This window comes from Amblyomma mixtum, chromosome 3, assembly GCF_055824585.1.
Source record: "Amblyomma mixtum isolate Tamu chromosome 3, ASM5582458v1, whole genome shotgun sequence".
NCBI lineage: Eukaryota > Metazoa > Arthropoda > Arachnida > Ixodida > Ixodidae > Amblyomma > Amblyomma mixtum.
This window is the reverse complement of record NC_143014.1, coordinates 123,627,889-123,652,268: the sequence shown is the minus strand read 5'-3', so window position 1 is coordinate 123,652,268 and position 24,380 is coordinate 123,627,889. Positions and strand designations below refer to the sequence as shown.

The 24,380-nt window shown below is 47.9% G+C and overlaps 1 protein-coding gene across 1 annotated transcript in view; it reads right to left on the bottom strand.

Moving 5' to 3' along the window:
- Positions 1 to 24,380, bottom strand: part of LOC149351689 (high-affinity choline transporter 1-like) — a 51,600-nt gene that overhangs the window by 4,354 nt on the left and 22,866 nt on the right. Inside the window, exons 6-8 of the mRNA XM_089581051.1 lie at positions 11,279 to 11,431; positions 9,696 to 9,825; positions 4,746 to 4,966 (exon numbers count right to left, since the gene is read on the bottom strand). Of these exons, the coding sequence (XP_089437177.1) occupies positions 4,746 to 4,966; positions 9,696 to 9,825; positions 11,279 to 11,431 (504 nt within the window). The remainder of the gene's footprint in view (positions 1 to 4,745; positions 4,967 to 9,695; positions 9,826 to 11,278; positions 11,432 to 24,380) is intronic.

Here is a 24,380-nt window from a genome sequence, read left to right as displayed (position 1 = left end):
CGGACCCCACGTCGGGCCAGCGGCAGCTGCGAGACGGTTGTGGCAAGAAATTTGCTCGTATCACAGTCGTTACCTTTACCAGCAGCTCAGTATTGGTCAGCGATCCTCAAAAATGACACATGTTTCACATTTCTTATCCCAGGGTTTATCATTTACGTCAAGAACACACTTTAGCTCGTTTTTATGTCGCCGGCAGACGGGATCCAGGCTGGCCGGCCGGCCGGCATGCTCGGCGTACATCACGTTCGCACAAGAAAATGCAAAACAGCCATGATACCAGCGAGGATGCGTCCTAGATTCGAGCAACGAAAATATGTCTGTGTAAAAGTGGATCTTTCGGCAACGACACCGCCTGCGGCAACGCCGCGCGACGAACTGCGCGCTGGTCCCAGGCTGCCCTAGTCGTCGCTAGGCCTATCTGGTTTCGCATTGAAACCGCAGCTGACGGCGCTTCGGAAGTTGCCTGCGCTATAATAAAAGGCCTACTATTCACATCGCTTTACTGCGAACTCGTCCCATAATAAAAGATATGTTCGATTTCCACGATGCCTTCAGCAACGGAGCTAGCAGACGGTAGGCGAACCGCACCAAGTAGCAGCAGCACCAAATCGGCTGTTGGATGAAATTTGCTTGTATCGCAGTCATCACTTTTACCAGCAACTTGGTATTGGCCAACGATCGTCAGAAATTATGCATTTTTGACATGCATCTATCCAAGGGCTTGCTATGGACGAGAGCAAACAATACTAGCGCGTTTTTCAGTCGCCGGTGGCCGGCATCAAGGCTGGCAGGCCGGTCCGGCGTGGCTCGGCCCCGAGCGCCCTGAGCAGCGCGCTGTACGGCATCATGACGCTGCCGCTCTCCGCACTCGTATTGGCTCCCGCTTCCCGTCGTTGCGTTTTCCGCGCGCGGCTTGTCGTAGACATCCAGCAGGTTGGACGCAGGCGACGAGCTGCGATCGGTTGTTACGACGTCGTTCACAACGGCGCGCCGCAGCGAATCGCACACACTTTTCGCTCATGTGTCCCTGCCTTAAGGCTGAAATCCCATTTCGGCACTCATCCGCAAAAGTCGTTCCTTCAGCTCGGGGTCTATAGTACGAGAGAAGCCGCAGCGACGGTTGCGAGACACAGGTGAACATAGCAGACAGCGGGAAAGCGAGCGAGCGATCGAGCGAAAGAGCGCGTCAACCGGAAGTAAACAAACCGATCTCGTCGATGACGTATTTGTGGGCGGAGCATGGTCCCGGCCTGTAATCTTTATTTTTTTATGGTTCGCTCCGGTGTACGAGTTGAGAGGGAAAAGGCTGGTGGTCATTTTTAATAGCCATTATCTCTGGTTCCGCACAAGGTAGATCAAAAATTTTTGCGGTACGATGATGGATCGTTCAATGTCTATCAATACTTCGACTTCTCTTTGCCTACATGGACACCGTTTCAGGGACCCTTTAAGGGCGACGCTTCGTGCTAGCTAGAAGATACAGCGCTCGAGAGAACAAAATAAAAACAAAAACCACCTGTAGAAACCTTACACGAGTAACCCGTCTTTACGCAAATTTTTTAAAGCTTTTTTTTTTCTCTCATCACCGCCTTCTCTGCTTTTCCTGGGTCCGTCACAACAAAAAAAAACCTGCGCATTCCTGGTTTTTCTATCGGGCTTTGTTCCTTCCCCTTCGGCTCCTCTGTGTCTGTCAACCCACGACCGAACATTTTAAGCCGCATTCCCGACCACGCTCCCCGCGACTTCCATGAAGTGGCGAGGAGGTTCCGATTCTGCTTGTTCACTGTCCCCGGCCGCTTCGCGGTGACTTTTTGCAAAAGTGCCCCCCCCCCCCCCCCCCCCCCCCCCCCCCCCCCCCCCCCCCCCCCCCCCCCCCCCCGCCTTTCCTGCGTTTGTTTGGAACAGGTTTTTACTTCTCTCCTGCGGCTGGGTTGAGTGTCAAGCGATGAAGGTAGCTGGGAAAACACGCTGGCACTCGCTCGTTGGCGTTGAATTTGTGTTATACAATTTTTTGCGCCTCTCTTCGTGTTGCCTTGATCAATCCATGATCAAAGATGACATCGCCTTTCATGCGTACGTCCAGTGCAAATATGGCGGAACCCTATCATCCTTGTCTCAGTGATGAATGACTTCGCTCCGAAAGACGTGAGTGGTGAACATTTGACCGGTGGAGGCCGGTGGTGAACATTTGACCGGTGGAAGGCGGATTTTATGACGGCGACGTCGTGCTGCTAGGACGTAAGTACGCATTTTAAATCACTCTGTTCTTTAAGTACTGCCTCCGTCTCGGTTATATGCTCGGCGTCAACAGAAACGTTCTAACTGTTCAGTATCTTTTTAACTAAAACTTTGTAGACTGCACAGCGTAGAGGGACGAAATAGCGCAAAATTTTCTTTCAGTTACATACCGAAATTGCTTGTCCTTCATGATAGCACGACTAAAATTAGTTTTATAGTTTGTATTATTTCTTTACAGAGGCACATGGTGTATACGTGCGAGAGCAATCATTGATAAGCGTCCTGAGGGGGAGCGGCTCAAGACCTTGAACAAACATCACGCATCGCATCGATGCTGCGGTATGTGCCGTAAATAATGGAGGATGACCACGCAAGCATCGCAATCGTCTGAGCAACCTGTTTACACACCAACAATGTTACGACGCAGATTTTCAATACATTATTGATTCAAATATGGAAGGCGGGAGGTGCATTCACGATACTGAGCATTGCCAATGCTCAGGGCCTGGCGTCTTGAGACGCCTGGCTTGTCTGTGGCTTGTCTGGGCCCACGGGGGCCCGCAATTCAGAGCCCCGTTTGTGCTACTGGGGTATGCATTTGTTATTGCATACAGGTCCACCTCGGGAATGGAATTTTTATTCCTTCGGCAACGTGCGCAGCAGTTATGGTGGCACCCAAAGATTCGCGTTTCTGTAAAGACGCAGCCTTTGGACGACTCCACAACTCCTGGAAAGGGGCGTTACAGGGCAAGCTTGCCATTGGAACCTGAAGTCAGAAGCCTCCACAGTGGGCAGAAAGCCAATGACCCCTGAAAAGCTACAAGCCATTGGCCGTAAGTTGCATGTCACAGTGCTCAATGCATTATGTTGTGTGTCAGTGCGCAATTAAATGATAAGCTGGGGGCATTATGTACTACCAATCATATTTTCTTTTCTGCAGGTGCTTTTGACTACTTCATTGGCCAGCACCCTGTAGAGACCCCAGCGCCGGTAGATCGTCGCAAAGGGTTAAATTATTACCTTAGTGAGCTGGTTCAAGACATGCGGAAAAAATAAACATCTTTTGGAGTTTTTGATGCATTATAATACTCACCAAGCTACCAATACTTTGGTAAAAGGTGGGAGCAAATAACACAATGGCACATCGACTGCAATGCGAGTTGCTGATAATCGCAGATTACCAGTTTCTGAGGCTCTGTATATTTCAGCATTTGGCATGTACACTTATGGCCCCAGTTTTTGGGCAGATTTAGTCCAAGTGGGATATATTTGAAGCATTTTATTCTGCCTTTGTCCTGTGATACAGGGCCCTCCTGTATAATACGGGCCTAGCCTGTTTAATACAGGACTGTCCTGTATTCCGGTATGAATTTTAAACCGGAACCGCATACCGGGTTATTGTACAGGATTTGCGATACCGGAGTATCCTGTACAAAACAGGAGAGTCCTGTATTATACAGGACTTTCCTGTTTTATACAGGATATTCCAGTAATCCGGTATCGCAAATCCTGTACAATAACCCGGTATGCGGTTCCGGTTTAAAATTCATACCGGATTTTTCAGTAGGGAGGTACTCCACGCACAAACGTTCTGAAGATACTGAATCTGCACGTATATATGCACATACGCACATATGCCTGCGTACTAAGCGGCATGCAGACCACGAAAAGTTTTCACGGTTGCTAACAGGAATAGGCTCTGCATCCACAGGGGTCGCACATTCTCTGATCTTATGCGCCCATCATATATGAATTCACATTTAGAGCCAGTGGCGCTCAGATGTACTGCAAATGGATCTGACTATTTTTATGAACCTGTGACACTTGGCACCCGTGCAGTGCCATAGGGGTGATTTCTGCAAAGCACACCCCAAAACACCGGGCTGTTTTTGTCACCAATACACTCGCGATATTGAAACTGTGCTTGCGTATTGAGTGTTCCGTTTCTCAGACCCTGTTGAAGGTGCAAGGTAACAGTGATTCTTAGTGAAGAGGAGACGCAAAAATACTGCATATATTGGCGGCACGACAGGAGAAGCGCTACTTGCAAATATTTATTCACGAGGACCGCCCTCCCCATGACTGTATAATCACCCGCTTTCGATATAAATAGTTGCATGTAGCGCTTGTCTTGTCGTTCTCTCGTCAATAGTTGTCTTTTTGATCCGAGCGGCAAATCCGAGCGCCGCCTATCAGATCCCTCACCAAGCTTTCTCTGATGATGCAAAATTGATCCCATCTTCTCAGCGGAGTCGGCGCTCCTTTCTCTCTTACTCCTTGGTCTGCACTAAGCTATGCACCAACCTGTCCATCGCGTCGCGCCGGTACCCATGGACAGCTTGCCAGCTAAGAAGCGGTGCAGCCACAAAACCTGATGCCGATTGGATTCAAGGCTGCTGCAAAGCTCGCAGAATAAAGGCTGAGCGCCTTGCAAGCGTCAGGTCTCATTAATTTTCCAGCGCTACTGGCCACAAATAAGCCTCCGCGGAACTGGCATTGGTGCATGCCTTGGGCCTGAACAGCGGCACATAGATGTTCCTGGCGGCGACTGATCCGCAGCTCAGCAGGCAAGAGTCGGCCGAGGACATGACGGCGGCCGCTATCACTCCCAGCCCCACGCAGGACACCGCAGTCGGGGTGAGGTACTGCAGCGCCAGGGACAGCATCATGGGTGCGTACTTTTCGTCCGTCGGGTCCGCTCCGCTGGGGAAAGCTGTCTCGTTCCATCCTGCACGCCCATGCGGACGAACCAAGTTGTCAGTCGCGCGCGACTTATATAGGGACGGAAGGTGGCCATTCTCCGCCCCCGTACGGCGCTTCTGTAGAGATGATGATAATTAGGCGGTTTTTGCTTGCCAGACGTACACAACTGGGCTACATATATATATACGCGCCGCTGTGGAGTGTTGTGGGTCGAGGGGAAGCATGTGCGAAAATTCTAGATTTTCGGAACGTAAAACCAATCCCATTTCCTTCACATTCGTTTCACTTGCCGTATAGAACGGTGACCCGTGGAAATTCTGAGTACTTTAAATAGTCCGAACATGGAGGGGGGAGTAGATGATATGCCAACTATATCATGTCTGTGAGGTTGTAGGCATTCATACTTTAGCGTTCCTTAATCAGGTCTTTTGTCGCCTGAGAAAGCTTTCCAGTATACTGTCTAGCTGCCGTACCCCCGACGTCTCTTCGTAATATTTGTGAGATTGTCATTTTCTCTTGAACACGAAGGTCATCGTCCTCCGTTAAATCGGAATATCTGTTCTGCATAGTCGTATCACGCATTCACCAACTCCTGTTGCCCAAGCAATTGCTCGTGCAATATGTTGCGACGGGGCCGTGTCCTGAGCATGCTCTGAAGCTTTGCCCCTTTTCTGAACCTACAACAACAAAAAACACCGCTCGCCGTGCAGTCACATGGGCACACTGGGACAATCACAGGTGTTGAAAAGAGCAAATGGTGAGCAAGTGTAAAGGTGAAGAGGATGGTGACAGCATGAAATGAATTGGACTACCTTCTCATGTTTAGAAGGATCTTACAGAGGTTGACAAACCTACGCACGTTCTATAGAATGGTGCGTGGCATGTACCGTCTTTGCCAAAAAGTAACCAGCCCTTACGAGGCAAAACTATCAAGACCAAAAAGCCTCGAAAGGTGAGGACAAAGGTTCTTCTCGCCTTACATAGATTTAAAGCACGACTGAGAAACAAACTCCGTTGCCTGGCTACTTTTTGCGAGGACGGTGCCTGCTTCTCTTTTCCAGCGGTTCCATGGTGGCGGTACTTGGCGTATTGTACGTTAGGCTCAGTATTGCAGGGCAATCTGGACCAAATCTTAAAGCGAAACCAATTCACTGCAAAAGCTTCGTGGTGAGGACCGTGGGGACGAAACGAAATACGGAGAAGGCTAACGCCCAATCCGATGTTGTTTTTTTTGTTAGAATGACGCACAGTAAACGAACGTACGAAGGCGAATTCGCCGTGAAACGAAGGGCTCTCGAGCGCTTCGACAAGCGGCGCCATGTTCCAAGCCGTGAAGGGGGCAGACTGCGGATGGCTCGGTATATATATAGGGCGAAATCTCACAGGGAGGGTGAAATCTGCCAATTTCCCCTCAATCTAGAACGAACAATTTACTCTGAGTAAACTGTTCCTGCGACCTGCATTTGAACTGCGCCGTGAGGGAACGGAAGGAATGGGTGAAAGATGGGAGAGAGAACGGCCCTTCCTCACAACTCGGTTGAGGTGTCCAGATACCAGGGTGGCTGCTCCGGGTATCTATTGTGCATGCCGTCGTCGCACTAGCCGCTTCGGTGGCTAGACGACGGCTGTTGCGACGCCATGTTTTTGTGACCCGTCGGCGACCCTGAATGACGGTCGCCGACGGAATTTCGTCTAATGGGACTAATAAGGCTTTCGCATTGAAAGAGAGGAAGTTCGCTCCCACGTAACAGTGTGTAGCGCAATTTATTTCCCTGGTCCGGGTCTCGGCCTTCAAGTGGAGCAGACTTTGGCGCACCCAGATAAAGAAAGAGGAAAGGCAACGGCTTCCAGATGCCTTGGCTTGCGAAGGCAAGCCAATGACGCAAAGCCCGTCCTGAGTTTTCACGGCGTGAGCCTTTGTACGGAGCCCACCCCGAGCCGCCTCGTGGATGAGGTGCGTCCAAGGTCGCCGATTGAAGCAGGGTGGCGATGGGAGAGAGAAAGGAAGAAGTAATAATAATAATTGTGATTATCCTTGATGGAGGAGCGCTGGGTTATGGGGAAAGGAAGGGGGGAGAGCTCAGCCTGGCAATTGCCTCCGCTGAGGGGGTCACCGCAACCGGGATTTGCTGGGAAGGGGAATGAAAGGATAGGGAAGTGAGGCGGATTGGGATCGCGGTGGGGCACTGGGAGTAGCGCAGGTTATAAGAAGCAATGAGCAGGCGATGTGAACAAGGCCAGGGCATGGTGGCACCCGCGCACGTCGGTGAGGAGCGTCCCCGTTGCAGGTGGTCCGAAGCGGTCGGCTGTTCTCGTGGTCCAGACGAACCCGGGATGGGGGCCGGCCGTGGTTACTGTCGTCCTCAGTGAACACGGAGAAAATGGAGGGACGCTGTCACGGAGAGAACGACAGAAAGAAGCGAAAAGAACGCTGGCCAGGAAAGAGAGGAGAGAGGAACAAGAGAACAGGAAGGGCGGCCAAATATGAAAGAGGTCTGAAGGGGTGAAAATGAAGCGACGCTGTTGCGGAGAGAGAAATAGAAGAGAGTGAAAAAGAGACCTGAATCGCAAGCTGTAACAGGACCGCGCGGCAGCTGCGCCCCGCTGCCTCGCAGACGAGCGGGACACTATGCCTGCTCGCAGTGTCCCGCTCGTCTTTTCAGCCTCCCTGAAGCTCGGAAGCATTTGCTCTCGAATCGACAAAAGAAAAGAAAAAGAACAAGAAGGAGGCTGTGGTAGGCATGGGCGACCTTTCATGAAATGTGCCGAAGGGGTTGTTTATGAAATTCCCCTCTCGTACGGTCGTTCCTATATATAGGACAAACAGGGCGCTGCGTAAATGAGCGAATCAGGGAACATGAACAAAACGTAGAACAAAATAAAGAGGGCCAAAATTTGCCGAAACATATCAGACACTGCCCTTCACGCTCTTGTGAGCCATGCTTCTCATCCGTGCGGATCCTTGCCAGAAGCAGCAATATCAAAGCCAGAGAACTGATTGAAGCGTTCTATATCAGTAATGTTGCGACCCGGGTAGCATGGCCGGACCGGTGATGGGACGAGGAGGATGGGAGACTGGGTTAGGAGGAAGGCAAAGAAAACTTTGTACAACTATTTACATTATTTAGAAAAGAGCGACTGAGAGTGACTCTCAGTGGAAGGGAACTTCTTCGCCAACGGGAGTCGACGGGAGTTAACGGGCGTCTCCCGGCCACACTCACAGCCGAGTTAAATAGGGTTCGGATTCCCCAGATCCGTGACTGGGGAATAAAGTTCGAAGAACGCTGTCCAATCGGACGGACAGATGTGGACGCTGGTGTTACCACCCATGGCAGGGGCGGTGCTGGGCTGTCCCGCTCTCTCGCAGCTCGGTCGATGGGAAGGGGTAAAGGCTGAGTAATCAAACACTGCGGGAAATGAATCTACCGCAGTCTACCAGCAGGTGAACGAACGTCCTCGTGCTACCCCGCCGGATGTCCAAAACGCGAGACCTCTGTCGAGGACACAGCCGTCTTTCAATTAACAGCAACAGCTTGACTTTGCGTAGCACCACTCCGTCGTACGGCGACCCGAGGGTAGGCTCGGCCAACTGACGCCGCCATCGTCGCCGCTGCTTCCGCCGCTGCCAATGCCCTGGCCAGCCCTCTTCGCATCTTCGGCCTTCGCCGGTCTTCGACCTTCGCCGCTGCTGCCGTGATCACTCCGGTAGAGGGAGTCCGCTGCCTTAATCCACTTAGGCTGGGGGGCATCACAAGCACTACACTGGTCTACCGCCGTCGCGAGGTTGTCGGCCTTGTCGACCGTTCTCGGTTGCTGCTTGCTCGGGCCCACGTGGCCAGAAGTACAATCATAACAGTAAGAAAGGCAGTTCGGGTGTCAGCGAAACCTGTATCTCTGTATAAGGCGGGAAAAAAGTTTTTGAGCGTTCGTTATCACATTGATGCGTAAGTTTGTTCCTTGCGCAGGCGCTGGCTAAGTGTATATATGTATCGGGATTCTGCAAAATAAACTACTTGTGAGTGGCGCTCTGTCCTGTTCTCTTGTCTTGTGTGTGTGTGTGTGTGGTTTCTGGAGCCTTTACTTTACAACGAATTACCAACTAGCCCAGCAAGAAGTTCCGTTTAATTGACTGTCGTTCAGTAAATGCGGCAGTAAATTTGCACTTCATCTTCACTCGACGCTTGTATGATTCTTCATTTTATCGTTCCGATTCGAGCTTCGTATGTTAAGCAAAGATATAGGCGCTCTCGCCTGTGTTATCTTTACAGCAACAGCTGGTAATGGCCCGTTCCCTATAGGTTTCGCGTGGTTTTAGTAGTATTATCAGTGCGTTACCGCGGTGTAACGTGAGCGGAGGAATGCGTAACCGGAAGGTGGTTACCGTAGAAGGAGACGGAGGAGGATTATCGCAAAGGAGGAGGGCATGGTAAGAGCGCAGGAACCCAGCGGGCGGTTAACGTGCCGGGAGGAGGCTCTGTAACCGGAGGATGGTTGCGGTGAAAGGAATATACTTCAACAGCTACCGCTGAAGCTCGCGTCACACAGTGGTAGCCGTTCTGTGAGGTTTTTTTTTTTGTTCCTTTCTTCTCTCTGATACTCGTTTTCTTGATTTAAGACTGCATTTGGTTTCTACAGCGTACAATGAAAATTGATTGCCTCCGGGTGGAATAGAGAGTAATATGCGGTGTTCGGCCGGCAGCAATGGGATAATTGATGCGAAGCACGTAGCCAATAGAATTGACCTTGTTACGCACTTGTTGCTTTAACGGCGACGCCAATGAGCACGGGCGGCACTGCCATCACCAGGGTGCCTAGGAATCCCACGTAGCACAGTGCCTTGGCGCGGAACTCACTTTTGGTGGACAGTATCCTCTGGAAGTAATCCTGCGAAAAACAAAAAAAAAAAACACGGGGGCATTGGGGCGGGGAGGGGTCACAAAAATGCCGTGTTTGAAGGCATTCACTTGGAAGGGCGACGCAAGACAGGCTTAAAATACATGGAAAGAAACAGGGCCGCCGCGGTGGCTCAGCGGCTATGGTGCTCGGCTGTTGACCCAAAAGACGCGGGTTCGATCCCGGCCGCGGCGGCTGGAATTTCTTTGGAGGAGAAATTCTAGAGGCCCGTGTACTGTGCGATGTCAGTGCACGTTAAAGAACCCCAGGTGGTCGAAATTTCCGGAGCCCTCCACTACGGCGTCTCTCATAGCCTTAGTCGCTTTGGGACGTTAAACCCCATAAACCAAAACCAAACCACATGGAAGAAACACGCTCGGAGTTGAACGCAAGTGTTGTTCGCACACACACGCAAGACTATACCTTGTGCTTGGCGCATGATGGCCTTAGCTGCCTATGTGCCATTAAACCCAACACAACACACACATGCGAGAAGCGACAACCAACCATCATGGGCGTCCGGAAGGGGGGGCTAGGGGAGGGGGCGGTTGCCCCCCCCCCCCCCTTTTGGAATTACGGATGCTATTTATGTACTAGTTCCTTTTTGCTGCTAACCTACCGCCGCCCCCATCCCGGGTGCCCCCCCCCCCCCCCCCCCGGAGAAAGTTCTGCAGACGCCCTTGCCAACCACGCAGACAATTAAGTAAGGATAGCCGGGCATGTTAATGGTGAGGCGTTGCTCATTTCATGTAGTAAAGAAACTGATGTATTAGCCAGTCATCTTAATAAATCGGCGCGCTTCATCTTATTTAACTAAAACCGTACAAGCAGCATTACAGCTACGAAAAAAAATATCCTATAACTCCAACTTCTTGAATACTGCATGCAGAAAGGTATCTCCACTCTGCTTATTTCATAAAATATATGAACATCCCGAACTAAACGTCAATTCATCACTCGTCCATTTTATATCTCATCGCGCATCGATTACGTTCACAAAGCTAGGTGGTATGCACTGGCACGCAGCCGCGCCGCGACGCTGCGGTGCGCCGCCGCCGGCCGCCATGTTTGAGGTGCACGTAGCAGACGAACTCCTGCTCCGCAAGCAACCTTTGTTCCCGCAGAGCAAGGCCCGCCGTGGTCGGCGTGCGCTCGGTAGCGTACGCGATCACGGGGTGGGGTCTGGCGGTTTTGATATGTGTCAGCCACGCTTAATCAGCGTAGAACGTGTTTATCTTCACCAATTAAACTCCCACAATCTTGGGACATACAGTATAGAAATACATCGCAATAATCAGTATGTGTTGACCGGGAAGGTTCCCCAATAATGTCGGAAATACTACAATATTCCGTTCGGATACTTAATTCCCGAAAAGCAGCGGCTGCGCTTCAGAAAAGCTTATGAGCCTAGCCAGTGCAGCTTTTTCCTTCGTGCCTGTCGTACCTGCCAGGGGATGCCGCCGAATATGAGCAGCAGCAGGTTGTCCACGTAGCTGGGTATCTCACTCGTGGCCACAGAACCCAGCAGCTCCTCTTTCGGCACGGACCAGATGGGATTCGTGTACTCGTTGAGCAGCGTGAAGGGCACGCATATGCACTGCGTAGACGGCATTCATACGGTCATTTCGCTTCCGTATTGGAGGGGCCTCTCGCTCTACGGAGAGGACGTTTTATGTGATGCGTGGCTGAAAAAATACAAACTGTAAACGGAACAACACAGTGCTGTACTCAAGACAAGGCGTGAATAGAAGGAAACACTATTTTGAACCACGAAACTGCATCGTTTGCAGTCAGTGCGGAGCTGCATCAACTCACCCAAGCTTGCCTTCCTTCAGGTTTGGTTTGGTTTATGGGGTTTAACGTCCCAAAGCGACTCAGGCTATGAGAGACGCTGTAGTGGAGGGCTTCGGAAATTTCGACCACCTGGGGTTCTTTAACGTGCGCTGACATCGCACAGTACACGGGCCTCTAGAATTTCGCCTCCATTGAAATTCGACCACCGCAGCCGGGATCGAACCCGCGTCTTTCGGGTCACCAGCCGAGCGCTATAAACACTGAGCCACAGCGGTGGCCTCCTTCAGGCAACTGCCCTGTTGCGGTCTCATTGCACTGGTGCGCGACCTAGCTGTTGTTAGCAGCTTCGCTGTGTTCACGCAGGGAGCACCCCATGGCAGTGTTTAAAAGTTACAAAAATGTTAATTTTTGTTTTGGTCATATATGCAACCTTCGCTAAATGGTAACGTAATCCTGCAAGACAAGATATCCGCCATTCGTGAGAGCAGACGATTTCAGTTAACACTCTGCGAGGAGCAGTGAAGGCGACACTTGATCACTGTAATACAGCAACGTCAGCGGTGGACTAGCAGTTTGAGCATCCAGCTCGCATGCGGGAGGCACAAGGTTCAATCCCCAGAGCCGCCGAGCACCCTCCGGTGATGCATTTGGTCGGTTTGGTTTGGTTTTATAGGATTTAACGTCCCTGATGAGGGACGCCGTAGTGAATGGCTCCGGGTAATTTCAACCGCCTGGGGTTCTTTTACTTGCACCGACATCGCATGGTACATGGGCCTCTAGTATTTAGCCTCCATCGAAATGCGACCGCCGCGGCAGGGATAGAACCCTTTCTTTCGGGTCAGCAGCCGAACACCATAACCACTGAGCCACCGCGGCGGCTGGTGATCCAATGGGTACAAGCTTTCCCCTGGCCTGGTGCTCAGCTCCCCTGGGGTTAAATGCTTGGAAAACGGGTTTTGACCCCATCTTTTGTAAACGCAAATACCTTGTGCCATGGCGCTATTTGACCAAAGCTGCCCTTGCGCAATAAAAACTAATCACCAGCACCATCACTACAATATAGCACTACTAATACCTGCAACTCATACACTCTCTTTACAACGAGTACCAGGGTTTTAAGCATATACAGCCACCCGAGGAGTGTGTTCTTTATGTAGTAGTGGTAAACGAGTAATATGAAAAATATTCTAATTCAATTTTGGGGCTCTGCATGTACAGTATGACAGGCACCATTTCACATACGTCACTGCAATGTTTTGCTAGTTAAGTAACATGATTACTTATTGTACGAACAGTGAAAAAGTTTTGAGATGCGATATATTGATAATGCTGTTTCATAGTCATGATTTAAACATTTTAACTCCATTTAGAATGTTTAATGTTGTTTCGCAGTTACGATCTGAACATATTTTTATAACACAGCATTAGCATAATGTTTAGATTGAACGTTAAACTAACAGTATACACTACATACAACGTTATTTGTCAGTGTTTCACATTGACATACCGTTCCGATGTAACAGATAACGTTACTGCGCCGTACACAATAATTTTATAACGTTACTGTAATGTTTGGAGCTATACCTGGGACTCAGAAGGTACTGTATAACACATGCAACTTATTGCACCCCCCTCCCCCGTTTTTCCTACTGGCCGCTCACCATGAAAATGGGCCCTGTGCAGCCTTAATTTTCGGACGAGGTTTAAAGTTGCAACTTCTTTGTTCCACTAGACAGTGCCTTGACAGAGCGGAAAGCTGTTTCCGATGTCTATCAAATTCTATAGTCTGCCTGTAGAGCCACTTAGCTCAGCACCCGCACGCAGAAGTAGCAATATATGTCTTTCCGCCAGCCTGCGAGCCGTGTGTCAGCACTGTCGTGTCGTCGAGTGCCCGCGCCGATGGGCTATAGGGTATGCACGTTGCGTGAATGATAGCGTGCCGGAAGTCTCGCCTCGGTCCTGTTGGAGAGGTCGTGCCTCGAGGACCCCGGACTGCACTTCCACCCCCCTCCCTTTCTCGGGCGAACGCTTCCTTTCTTTTTTTTTTTTTTTGAGTGTATACGAACCCTGCGGATTCACAGCGTGGGTATACCGGCGCCGCTTGTGTGGTGACGCGCGGGAAGCCATGGACACGGATCGCGCCTAGTCAGTATCAACTCCGCGCTTTCCGAGCGCTGGCCTTTTGGTTTCTTAATCTTTAACTCAACATGCGGCTTCATCGGCGGCATATCGTAGTTCTCGAGCTGCGCGGAAAAATACACACCTCAGCTACGCTCTTTGCTCGAACTCGCAGGGCCGAACAGAGGCGCCGAGGCGATTTTTCTTTTGGGCGTTCGTTTTTATTTCTGTTGGCTGATGCCGTTTCGAAGAAAAGAGGGCAGATGACGGCTCTATTTGTGTGTGTGCGTTCCTGCCTCGATGGGCTAACGCCGCGCCGACGTGCCGAGGGGAAGGTGCGTTGTTACGATTTCGTTGTGCTTTTCTTGCTTTGAGCCTTATCCCAGTCACGTGGATCTCGCTGGAAGTACTGTGCGCCGGCCTAAATGCACGGTCACAGGCGATTGTTGTGTCATGAGGGGGCCTGCCCAATCAGCTATAAGCAGAACGATTAAGAGAAGAGGTTGACGGGAATCTTGGGGTTCTCGCCAGGAGCTTTTGGCAGGGAGAGCTAGGGCGGCTCCACTCATTTATTACTCCCCCCCCCCCCCCTTTTTTTTTAATTCTGTCATCACTGTAGCATATATGCTACTCTGATATAATGTTTTTCGTTTTCCAGCGAAAGTCTTTGCCATCATCCTCCGCGCGAATGCCAATCAGAAGACCGGACCGTACCGGCAACGAGACGGCCTGGCCTTGCTACGAAACCGCAGCGAGGAGAAAGGAAGACCCTGTACAGTACTTGCCTACACATTGTTTGCGCACTCACTCACTCACTCACTCACTCACTCACTCACTCACTCACTCACTCACTCACTCACTCACTCACTCACTCACTCACTCACTCACTCACTCACTCACTCACTCACTCACTCACTCACTCACTCACTCACTCACTCACTCACTCACTCACTCAATCACTCACTCAATCACTCACTCACTCACTCACTCACTCACTCACTCACTCACTCACTCACTCACTCACTCACTCAATCACTCACTCACTCTACTAAAAGATTCACATCAATTAAAACATTTTTTTTACCACTAATTGCGGCATCGTCCAGATTCAGCGCACGGTTCCTGTATGACATCACATTAAATCCGACGCAGCGTCGGTGATCCCGTAGGTTCAGAAATCATTGACTTAGGAAGTTGGTCCGTTATTGGCGCCTCCATCACGCGCCGGCAAGGCCTGTCTGTTTCTGGGTCACCGCTTGTTGATAGATGGACACGTTATTGTTCGGCTCGGTTGGCATGTCACACAATATCGATTTAGGGGTGAATGGAAACGTTGATGGTGCTCACTGGCTAATATTGAAAGTCACATAGTATATTAAACCGTGATTCATTCCAAGTAAGCGATTTAAACTTGCTGGAAGGCATTACTGTATACAAGGAGGAAACAAATCACATCCTTTGTTAGGTTTTGAAAGGTCGTGTCGTGTGATGACGGCTTTTTAAATCTATCATCACCCTAATGAGCTCTCAATAAACCACTCTAGTAATTTCTTGTAGTTACACTAGTTCCACTTTTTCGCCTCTTTCCGGTATTAACGCAGGAATTCCTTATACGCGCACATTTTCACCTTCCTGTGTCCGCACATTATTTTTTACTCCGCCCGCGGATGAGTATCCTACCTGAATAACATTGAGGCTCACCCAGACACCATTAAAGAACACTGATGTCGTTATAAGCCTTTATACACTCTAGATACATGGCTACTAGACATTGTGTACTGCATACATTACTGGTATGTATAAGAGGATGGGTTATCCACGCTAATCCAGGCGAGCTTGGAAGGAGAGGAAGGTGAAGAAGTAATAGACAAAGAGCAAAGTGAAAATAGCCTCGACAGAATGCATGCGTTCTTCACAACTTCATCGAGGCCTCTGGAAAGCTTTGCTGCTGGGTCGCCGTTCGCGCTGAGGTGTTTTTTTCTTTTCTTTTTGCTGTGGGTAGGGTACTTTTATTTTACTTTCTTTTAAAAGCCCTTTCTTTTTTGTCCATTCTAAGCTCGAGCATTACGATTGTTTATTAGCTTTCGTTTGGAAATTGATGCTCCTGTTATTTCCCTCTCGTCGATGTGCGCCATATCTATATGGAACAACATTAACTATAGATGGGTTTCTATGGGGTCTCCCGCAAGAATAAGGAGAAATTTTCGAAGCAGTATTTATTAGAGGACATTAAATTTTTTGCTGCAGTAGCCAAGTCCCGAGTTATAGCGCAGACATGACAAAGATTTTTCACTTCGTGATGCACTGGACGCATTGAAGATTCTTCTGCATTGTCACTGCTTATATTTGTGGGTTGTTATTAGCAGATGCCGGTTGTGCGTACTCTCGCACTTGTTTTGTCTAGTTGATTTTTGTTCCACCTCTTCACATTAATGAACCGAGGGTCTAGGTAGAGTCCTTGGCTATGGAACCCCCGTTTCAATTTTGTCTCCTTTAGCCTCACAGGGTGCGTCAAAAGATACCAGACCACAGCGTCTGCTTTTAGACAGTATATTCTGACACTTAAGACTCTAACGAAGCAAACTAGGTTCTCAGAGGTGAGAATGATACTTTTCCTACCCGCTAAAGAGATTTAGAGGGTTCGAGGGTGTCCGTAATGCTCCACTACGCGGCTGAAAAGCAGATATTGTGACCTGGGAATTTTTGACGGAGCCCGTAAACTTTGGGTTGGAATTAACAACCTGATCTTTGTTCTTGTTCTGATCTACAATAGGTATACATCCACGAAGTATTATAGTGTTATTGTACTCAACATTTTTGATGAAGTGACATTTCTGTCTAGTGAAATTTATTTGTCTCAAGGAGAAATTACCTTTCGAGCCATATTTTGTGCCGGAAGAATTCATACTATACACTCATTTTTGCAAGGGACACATAGGTTTTTAGAACATTGCTCACGATAAACAGGAATCTTGGGAATCTCGTTCCTTCCATGAGCGCCACAAAGCTGTGGACCTTAATGGGCTATTTTAAACGTGCAAATGAACGGCAGTTTGTCTTTTTTTTTCTTTACAGCGCAAATACTCTATGGTATCCGCAAGACACTCTGTGGGTGCAATCATACGCCGCTCTTGCTTGTCGGTGGGATGCAGCCTTGTCTCAGGATTACTCGCCCTTTCTTTACTTATTGCTGCTGTATCTGTAAGGCGTGTCTTAGTTGTTTTTTTTTTTCTTACTGTTTTGAGCATTACTCTTTTTTTTTTTTTTTGACACAGCCCTGCTATTGACTGCACCGTAGCGCGCCACTAGGGTTTCGAGTCAAAGTATTTCTTCTGCCTCGGCTGTCTAAACAGGATGCTCATAAAATAAAACGTGTACGTGTATCTCTCGTCTGATTCTGCCAAAAATAAATTATAATAAATGAAAAGAAAACAAGAGATAAATAGATTTTGTCAAGATCAAAAAGATTGTGAAGCAGGTGCTTCTCGTGTTCAACCGATCTTGTTTCAACACATTCTTTTTCTTACCGGTGGCTATTTATTATTGGTTTTTGGTTTAAAATTTAATTGGTTTATGGTTTGGTTTATGGGGTTTAACGTCCCAAAGCGACTGAGGCTATGAGAGACGCCGTAGTGGAGGGCTCCGGAAATTTCTACCACCTGGGGTTCTTTAACGTGCACTGACATCGCACAGTACACGGGCCTCGAATTTCTCCTCCAAAGAAATTCAACCGCCGTGGCCGGGATCGAACCCGCGTCTTTCGGGCCAGCAGCCGAGCACCATAGCCACTGAGCCACCGCGGCGGCTGTGGTTTAAAATTTAATAGGTAACTACTTAAAGGACTACAACCTCATTTCAGTTGCGTGTTTTCTTCTTTCAAACAATGCGTTAGACATTAGAATGCACGGATCACCGCTTGGTAATCGCCTACGACTGCTAAATAATTTATGTTGGACTTCTTCACTCATGCTCTTTCGGTTTGGGTCTTCTGAACATAACGCTGGCTTTGACGTGTAGTTGGTGTTCTGGTCACGGGATACACGAAAAAAACTAACAAAATCGCTGATACGTAACTTTAAATTACTACAACACTTAAGTCACCCTGATTCTAGAGCTGGAATTACAGCTAACGACGTGTCAAGAGTAATATTACCGTTTTTTTAATGCCTCACGTGACGTAAATACCAAGAACACGTCATAGCCATCGTTCGCTTGATGAAACCGAAACAGCGTCAAGAAGAAATTCAATTATAAAAAAGCGGTCGTAGCCAAATATCACGGGGTGATCCATGTTTACTAACGTCTTTGAAAGAAGAAAACACGCAAGCAGAAATTTAGTGTCTATACTCCTTTAATTCATGGCCCGAACACTTTATGGAAAAAGATTACTTGAAGATCAGTTTTAAGAAACCTCAAGAGGAAGTACAAATATTATGAGTGAAAATTAAAAAAAAAAAAACTGCTCACAGCCTAGGCTTTTGAGAAACACATGACATCACGGCGCAGTGGCGGTTACGCTGCCGGCAGTTTGGCGCGTGCCCGCGTATGTCTTCATGCATGAACGCTTTCATGCGGTGTCCACGAGAACGTCTTCCGGGCCGCAGTGTGTATAGTACTAAGGAAGAATAAAACTGAGCCTCGTTAGCCTCCTACGCGCTGGAAAGGGAAAGACATGAAGAGAGAGAGAAGAGAGGACAGTGAGCATGGTGGATATTAGTGAGCCGCCATCGTGGAGGAAAATTCGACAGCCGGTGAAATATATGTAGGCATGCCAAAATCAGAGCCGTCTGCGACCTTGACTAACGCGAGGTGATCGCACTATGAACGCCGCAAGAGCTCGCACCTGCAGGAAGTGCTCTGTGGTCGAAGCATGTTCGCGAGCTGCGTTTGACTGCGCATATGCGCTGCTGGAGGCAAGCTGACATTTGGCGCGGCCGCCGTAGCGGCAGTCGACCAGCTGCAGTCGTACCTCGCGCACGCACATAAAGGCAGACAAAGCCGTTAAAAATTTTTGTTGAAACACAAATGAAATGTTATTGGGCAGCGATGAGAAATCACGTTGAATTTGCACAGAGAACTCTTGAATATTGGCAACCGAAATACCGCTCAAAATTCATTGAGCACTGTTGTGTTTAAATTTTGTTGCTTTATACTTGCTTTTTGTTTGCACATTCTTGAGAACTGCCACTGCGCATAAAAGTAAAAAAAATTGTAATATGGATTCTTATCATTATTCTCTTGAAAACGATCGTTCCTCCGATCGAAACTCAAAGTTTCGATCGGAGGAACGAGTTTCGAAAATATTTACTTTAACGAAGTGTATACTTCAATATATATATATATATATATATATATATATATATATATATATATATATATATATATATATATATATATATATATATATATATATATATATATATATATATATATATATATAAGTAAAGTCACCAGATATTGAAAAACAACAGGATTTAATTCACGACGTTTCGGCTGGAGGACCAGACTTTTTCGAGTGTAAAGGCTGGTCCTACAGCCGAAACGTCGTGAATTGAATAATGTTATGTTTTGCAATTTCTGGTGACTTTATCTTATATTGATCAATCAGCTGCCAAAAAGCAGATTTGATATATATACAGGGTGTTTCACCTAAGACTTTCTGCAATTTTTAAAAATAAGCTATTTGAATTAGATGCGCGCTTTTTCTGGCATAGCATTGTCAGTGGTGTAGTGCATCATAATGCAGCTAAGACGTGCTAACTAGCAGGCTTGTTAACCAATATTTAATAGTTAACTTTTAAACTATTACCGTTGGGCTCCTTAATTATTGAGAGTCATGTAGCCCACCGTAAGTAATGTCGATATCCGTTTTTAGAATTTCGAGAACGCGATTATCCTCGGCGCTGTGGCCAAACAAATTTTGGCTATCTCGACGAGTTAGGTTCACTGGAGAGGTTGCTTTGCCTGCAAGCTTCTCAAACCGCATGTATTTTGGCGCGATGTAGGCGAAATTTGTTGGGCCACAGCGCCAAGGGTAACCGCGTTTTCGGAATTCTAAAAACTGATATGGGTATTACTTACGGTGGACTACATGCCTCTCAATAATTAAGGAGCCCAACGGTAATAGTTTAAAAGTTAGCTATTAAAAATTGGTTAACCAGCCTGCTAGTTACCACGTCTTAGCTGCATTATGATGCACTACACCACTGACAATGCTATGCCAGAAAAAGCGCGCATTAATTCAAATAGCTTATTTTTAAAAATTGCAGAAAGTCTTAGATGAAACACCCTGTATATATATATATATATATATATATATATATATATATATAAACAAGGGAAGGGGAATGAGGGGCTCGTTATAAATATGACAGAAGCCAACAGCCACAGAAACCAAGGGGCACAGGGGAATTTTTTTTTTTTAACTTTATTTATTTTGTGGTGTTGATCAATTTAGAATATTACTTAATATGTTATCGCTTAAAGCTAATTGATTAGGAAAGCAGAAGAAAAAACAACCATGTGCCGCCGGTGGGATCCGAACCCACGACCTCCGAATTACGCGTCCGGTGCTCTACCTCTGAGCTACGGCGACGGCTGTCTAACCTTCTGCTTTCGGGGGTATTTATGTTTACAAGTTACCTAACCTTGAGAGTGTCCATCAGCGCCACCCACGTTCATAAGCGGTGGACGTAGAACGTCCTGAGTAACCGCAGGTGTGACGTAGAACGTCATCGAACGGAGAGGGTGGAAGCTGCGTGAGAACCCTCTTATGCTTCCTATGGCATCAAGGCTGCCAGAACCGAGGCCCTCGCTAAGCAATTAAGCAAACAAGTGAAGGGGAATGAGGGGCTCGTTATAAATATGACAGAAGCCAACAGCCACAGAAACCAAGGGGCACAGGGGAATTTTTTTTTTTTAACTTTATTTATTTTGTGGTGTTGATCAATTTAGAATATTACTTAATATGTTATCGCTTAAAGCTAATTGATTAGGAAAGCAGAAGAAAAAACAACCATGTGCCGCCGGTGGGATCCGAACCCACGACCTCCGAATTACGCGTCCGGTGCTCTACCTCTGAGCTACGGCGACGGCTGTCTAACCTTCTGCTTTCGGGGGTATTTATGTTTACAAGTTACCTAACCTTGAGAGTGTCCATCAGCGCCACCCACGTTCATAAGCGGTGGACGTAGAACGTCCTGAGTAACCGCAGGTGTGACGTAGAACGTCATCGAACGGAGAGGGTGGAAGCTGCGTGAGAACCCTCTTATGCTTCCTATGGCATCAAGGCTGCCAGAACCGAGGCCCTCGCTAAGCAATTAAGCAAACAAGGGAAGGGGAATGAGGGGCTCGTTATAAATATGACAGAAGCCAACAGCCACAGAAACCAAGGGGCACAGGGGAATTTTTTTTTTTTTAACTTTATTTATTTTGTGGTGTTGATCAATTTAGAATATTACTTAATATGTTATCGCTTAAAGCTAATTGATTAGGAAAGCAGAAGAAAAAACAACCATGTGCCGCCGGTGGGATCCGAACCCACGACCTCCGAATTACGCGTCCGGTGCTCTACCTCTGAGCTACGGCGACGGCTGTCTAACCTTCTGCTTTCGGGGGTATTTATGTTTACAAGTTACCTAACCTTGAGAGTGTCCATCAGCGCCACCCACGTTCATAAGCGGTGGACGTAGAACGTCCTGAGTAACCGCAGGTGTGACGTAGAACGTCATCGAACGGAGAGGGTGGAAGCTGCGTGAGAACCCTCTTATGCTTCCTATGGCATCAAGGCTGCCAGAACCGAGGCCCTCGCTAAGCAATTAAGCAAACAAGGGAAGGGGAATGAGGGGCTCGTTATAAATATGACAGAAGCCAACAGCCACAGAAACCAAGGGGCACAGGGGAATTTTTTTTTTTAACTTTATTTATTTTGTGGTGTTGATCAATTTAGAATATTACTTAATATGTTATCGCTTAAAGCTAATTGATTAGGAAAGCAGAAGAAAAAACAACCATGTGCCGCCGGTGGGATCCGAACCCACGACCTCCGAATTACGCGTCCGGTGCTCTACCTCTGAGCTACGGCGACGGCTGTCTAACCTTCTGCTTTCGGGGGTATTTATGTTTACAAGTTACCTAACCTTGAGAGTGTCCATCAGCGCCACCCACGTTCATAAGCGGTGGACGTAGAACGTCCTGAGTAACCGCAGGTGTGACGTAGAACGTCATCGAACGGAGAGGGTGGAAGCTGCGTGAGAACCCTCTTATGCTTCCTATGGCATCAAGGCTGCCAGAACCGAGGCCCTCGCTAAGCAATTAAGCAAACAAGGGAAGGGGAATGAGGGGCTCGTTATAAATATGACAGAAGCCAACAGCCACAGAAACCAAGGGGCACAGGGGAATTTTTTTTTTTTAACTTTATTTATTTTGTGGTGTTGATCAATTTAGAATATTACTTAATATGTTATCGCTTAAAGCTAATTGATTAGGAAAGCAGAAGAAAAAACAACCATGTGCCGCCGGTGGGATCCGAACCCACGACCTCCGAATTACGCGTCCGGTGCTCTACCTCTGAGCTACGGCGACGGCTGTCTAACCTTCTGCTTTCGGGGGTATTTATGTTTACAAGTTACCTAACCTTGAGAGTGTCCATCAGCGCCACCCACGTTCATAAGCGGTGGACGTAGAACGTCCTGAGTAACCGCAGGTGTGACGTAGAACGTCATCGAACGGAGAGGGTGGAAGCTGCGTGAGAACCCTCTTATGCTTCCTATGGCATCAAGGCTGCCAGAACCGAGGCCCTCGCTAAGCAATTAAGCAAACAAGGGAAGGGGAATGAGGGGCTCGTTATAAATATGACAGAAGCCAACAGCCACAGAAACCAAGGGGCACAGGGGAATTTTTTTTTTTTAACTTTATTTATTTTGTGGTGTTGATCAATTTAGAATATTACTTAATATGTTATCGCTTAAAGCTAATTGATTAGGAAAGCAGAAGAAAAAACAACCATGTGCCGCCGGTGGGATCCGAACCCACGACCTCCGAATTACGCGTCCGGTGCTCTACCTCTGAGCTACGGCGACGGCTGTCTAACCTTCTGCTTTCGGGGGTATTTATGTTTACAAGTTACCTAACCTTGAGAGTGTCCATCAGCGCCACCCACGTTCATAAGCGGTGGACGTAGAACGTCCTGAGTAACCGCAGGTGTGACGTAGAACGTCATCGAACGGAGAGGGTGGAAGCTGCGTGAGAACCCTCTTATGCTTCCTATGGCATCAAGGCTGCCAGAACCGAGGCCCTCGCTAAGCAATTAAGCAAACAAGGGAAGGGGAATGAGGGGCTCGTTATAAATATGACAGAAGCCAACAGCCACAGAAACCAAGGGGCACAGGGGAATTTTTTTTTTAACTTTATTTATTTTGTGGTGTTGATCAATTTAGAATATTACTTAATATGTTATCGCTTAAAGCTAATTGATTAGGAAAGCAGAAGAAAAAACAACCATGTGCCGCCGGTGGGATCCGAACCCACGACCTCCGAATTACGCGTCCGGTGCTCTACCTCTGAGCTACGGCGACGGCTGTCTAACCTTCTGCTTTCGGGGGTATTTATGTTTACAAGTTACCTAACCTTGAGAGTGTCCATCAGCGCCACCCACGTTCATAAGCGGTGGACGAAGAACGTCCTGAGTAACCGCAGGTGTGACGTAGAACGTCATCGAACGGAGAGGGTGGAAGCTGCGTGAGAACCCTCTTATGCTTCCTATGGCATCAAGGCTGCCAGAACCGAGGCCCTCGCTAAGCAATTAAGCAAACAAGGGAAGGGGAATGAGGGGCTCGTTATAAATATGACAGAAGCCAACAGCCACAGAAACCAAGGGGCACAGGGGAATTTTTTTTTTTTTTTAACTTTATTTATTTTGTGGTGTTGATCAATTTAGAATATTACTTAATATGTTATCGCTTAAAGCTAATTGATTAGGAAAGCAGAAGAAAAAACAACCATGTGCCGCCGGTGGGATCCGAACCCACGACCTCCGAATTACGCGTCCGGTGCTCTACCTCTGAGCTACGGCGACGGCTGTCTAACCTTCTGCTTTCGGGGGTATTTATGTTTACAAGTTACCTAACCTTGAGAGTGTCCATCAGCGCCACCCACGTTCATAAGCGGTGGACGTAGAACGTCCTGAGTAACCGCAGGTGTGACGTAGAACGTCATCGAACGGAGAGGGTGGAAGCTGCGTGAGAACCCTCTTATGCTTCCTATGGCATCAAGGCTGCCAGAACCGAGGCCCTCGCTAAGCAATTAAGCAAACAAGGGAAGGGGAATGAGGGGCTCGTTATAAATATGACAGAAGCCAACAGCCACAGAAACCAAGAGGCACAGGGGAATTTTTTTTTTTTTTTTAACTTTATTTATTTTGTGGTGTTGATCAATTTAGAATATTACTTAATATGTTATCGCTTAAAGCTAATTGATTAGGAAAGCAGAAGAAAAAACAACCATGTGCCGCCGGTGGGATCCGAACCCACGACCTCCGAATTACGCGTCCGGTGCTCTACCTCTGAGCTACGGCGACGGCTGTCTAACCTTCTGCTTTCGGGGGTATTTATGTTTACAAGTTACCTAACCTTGAG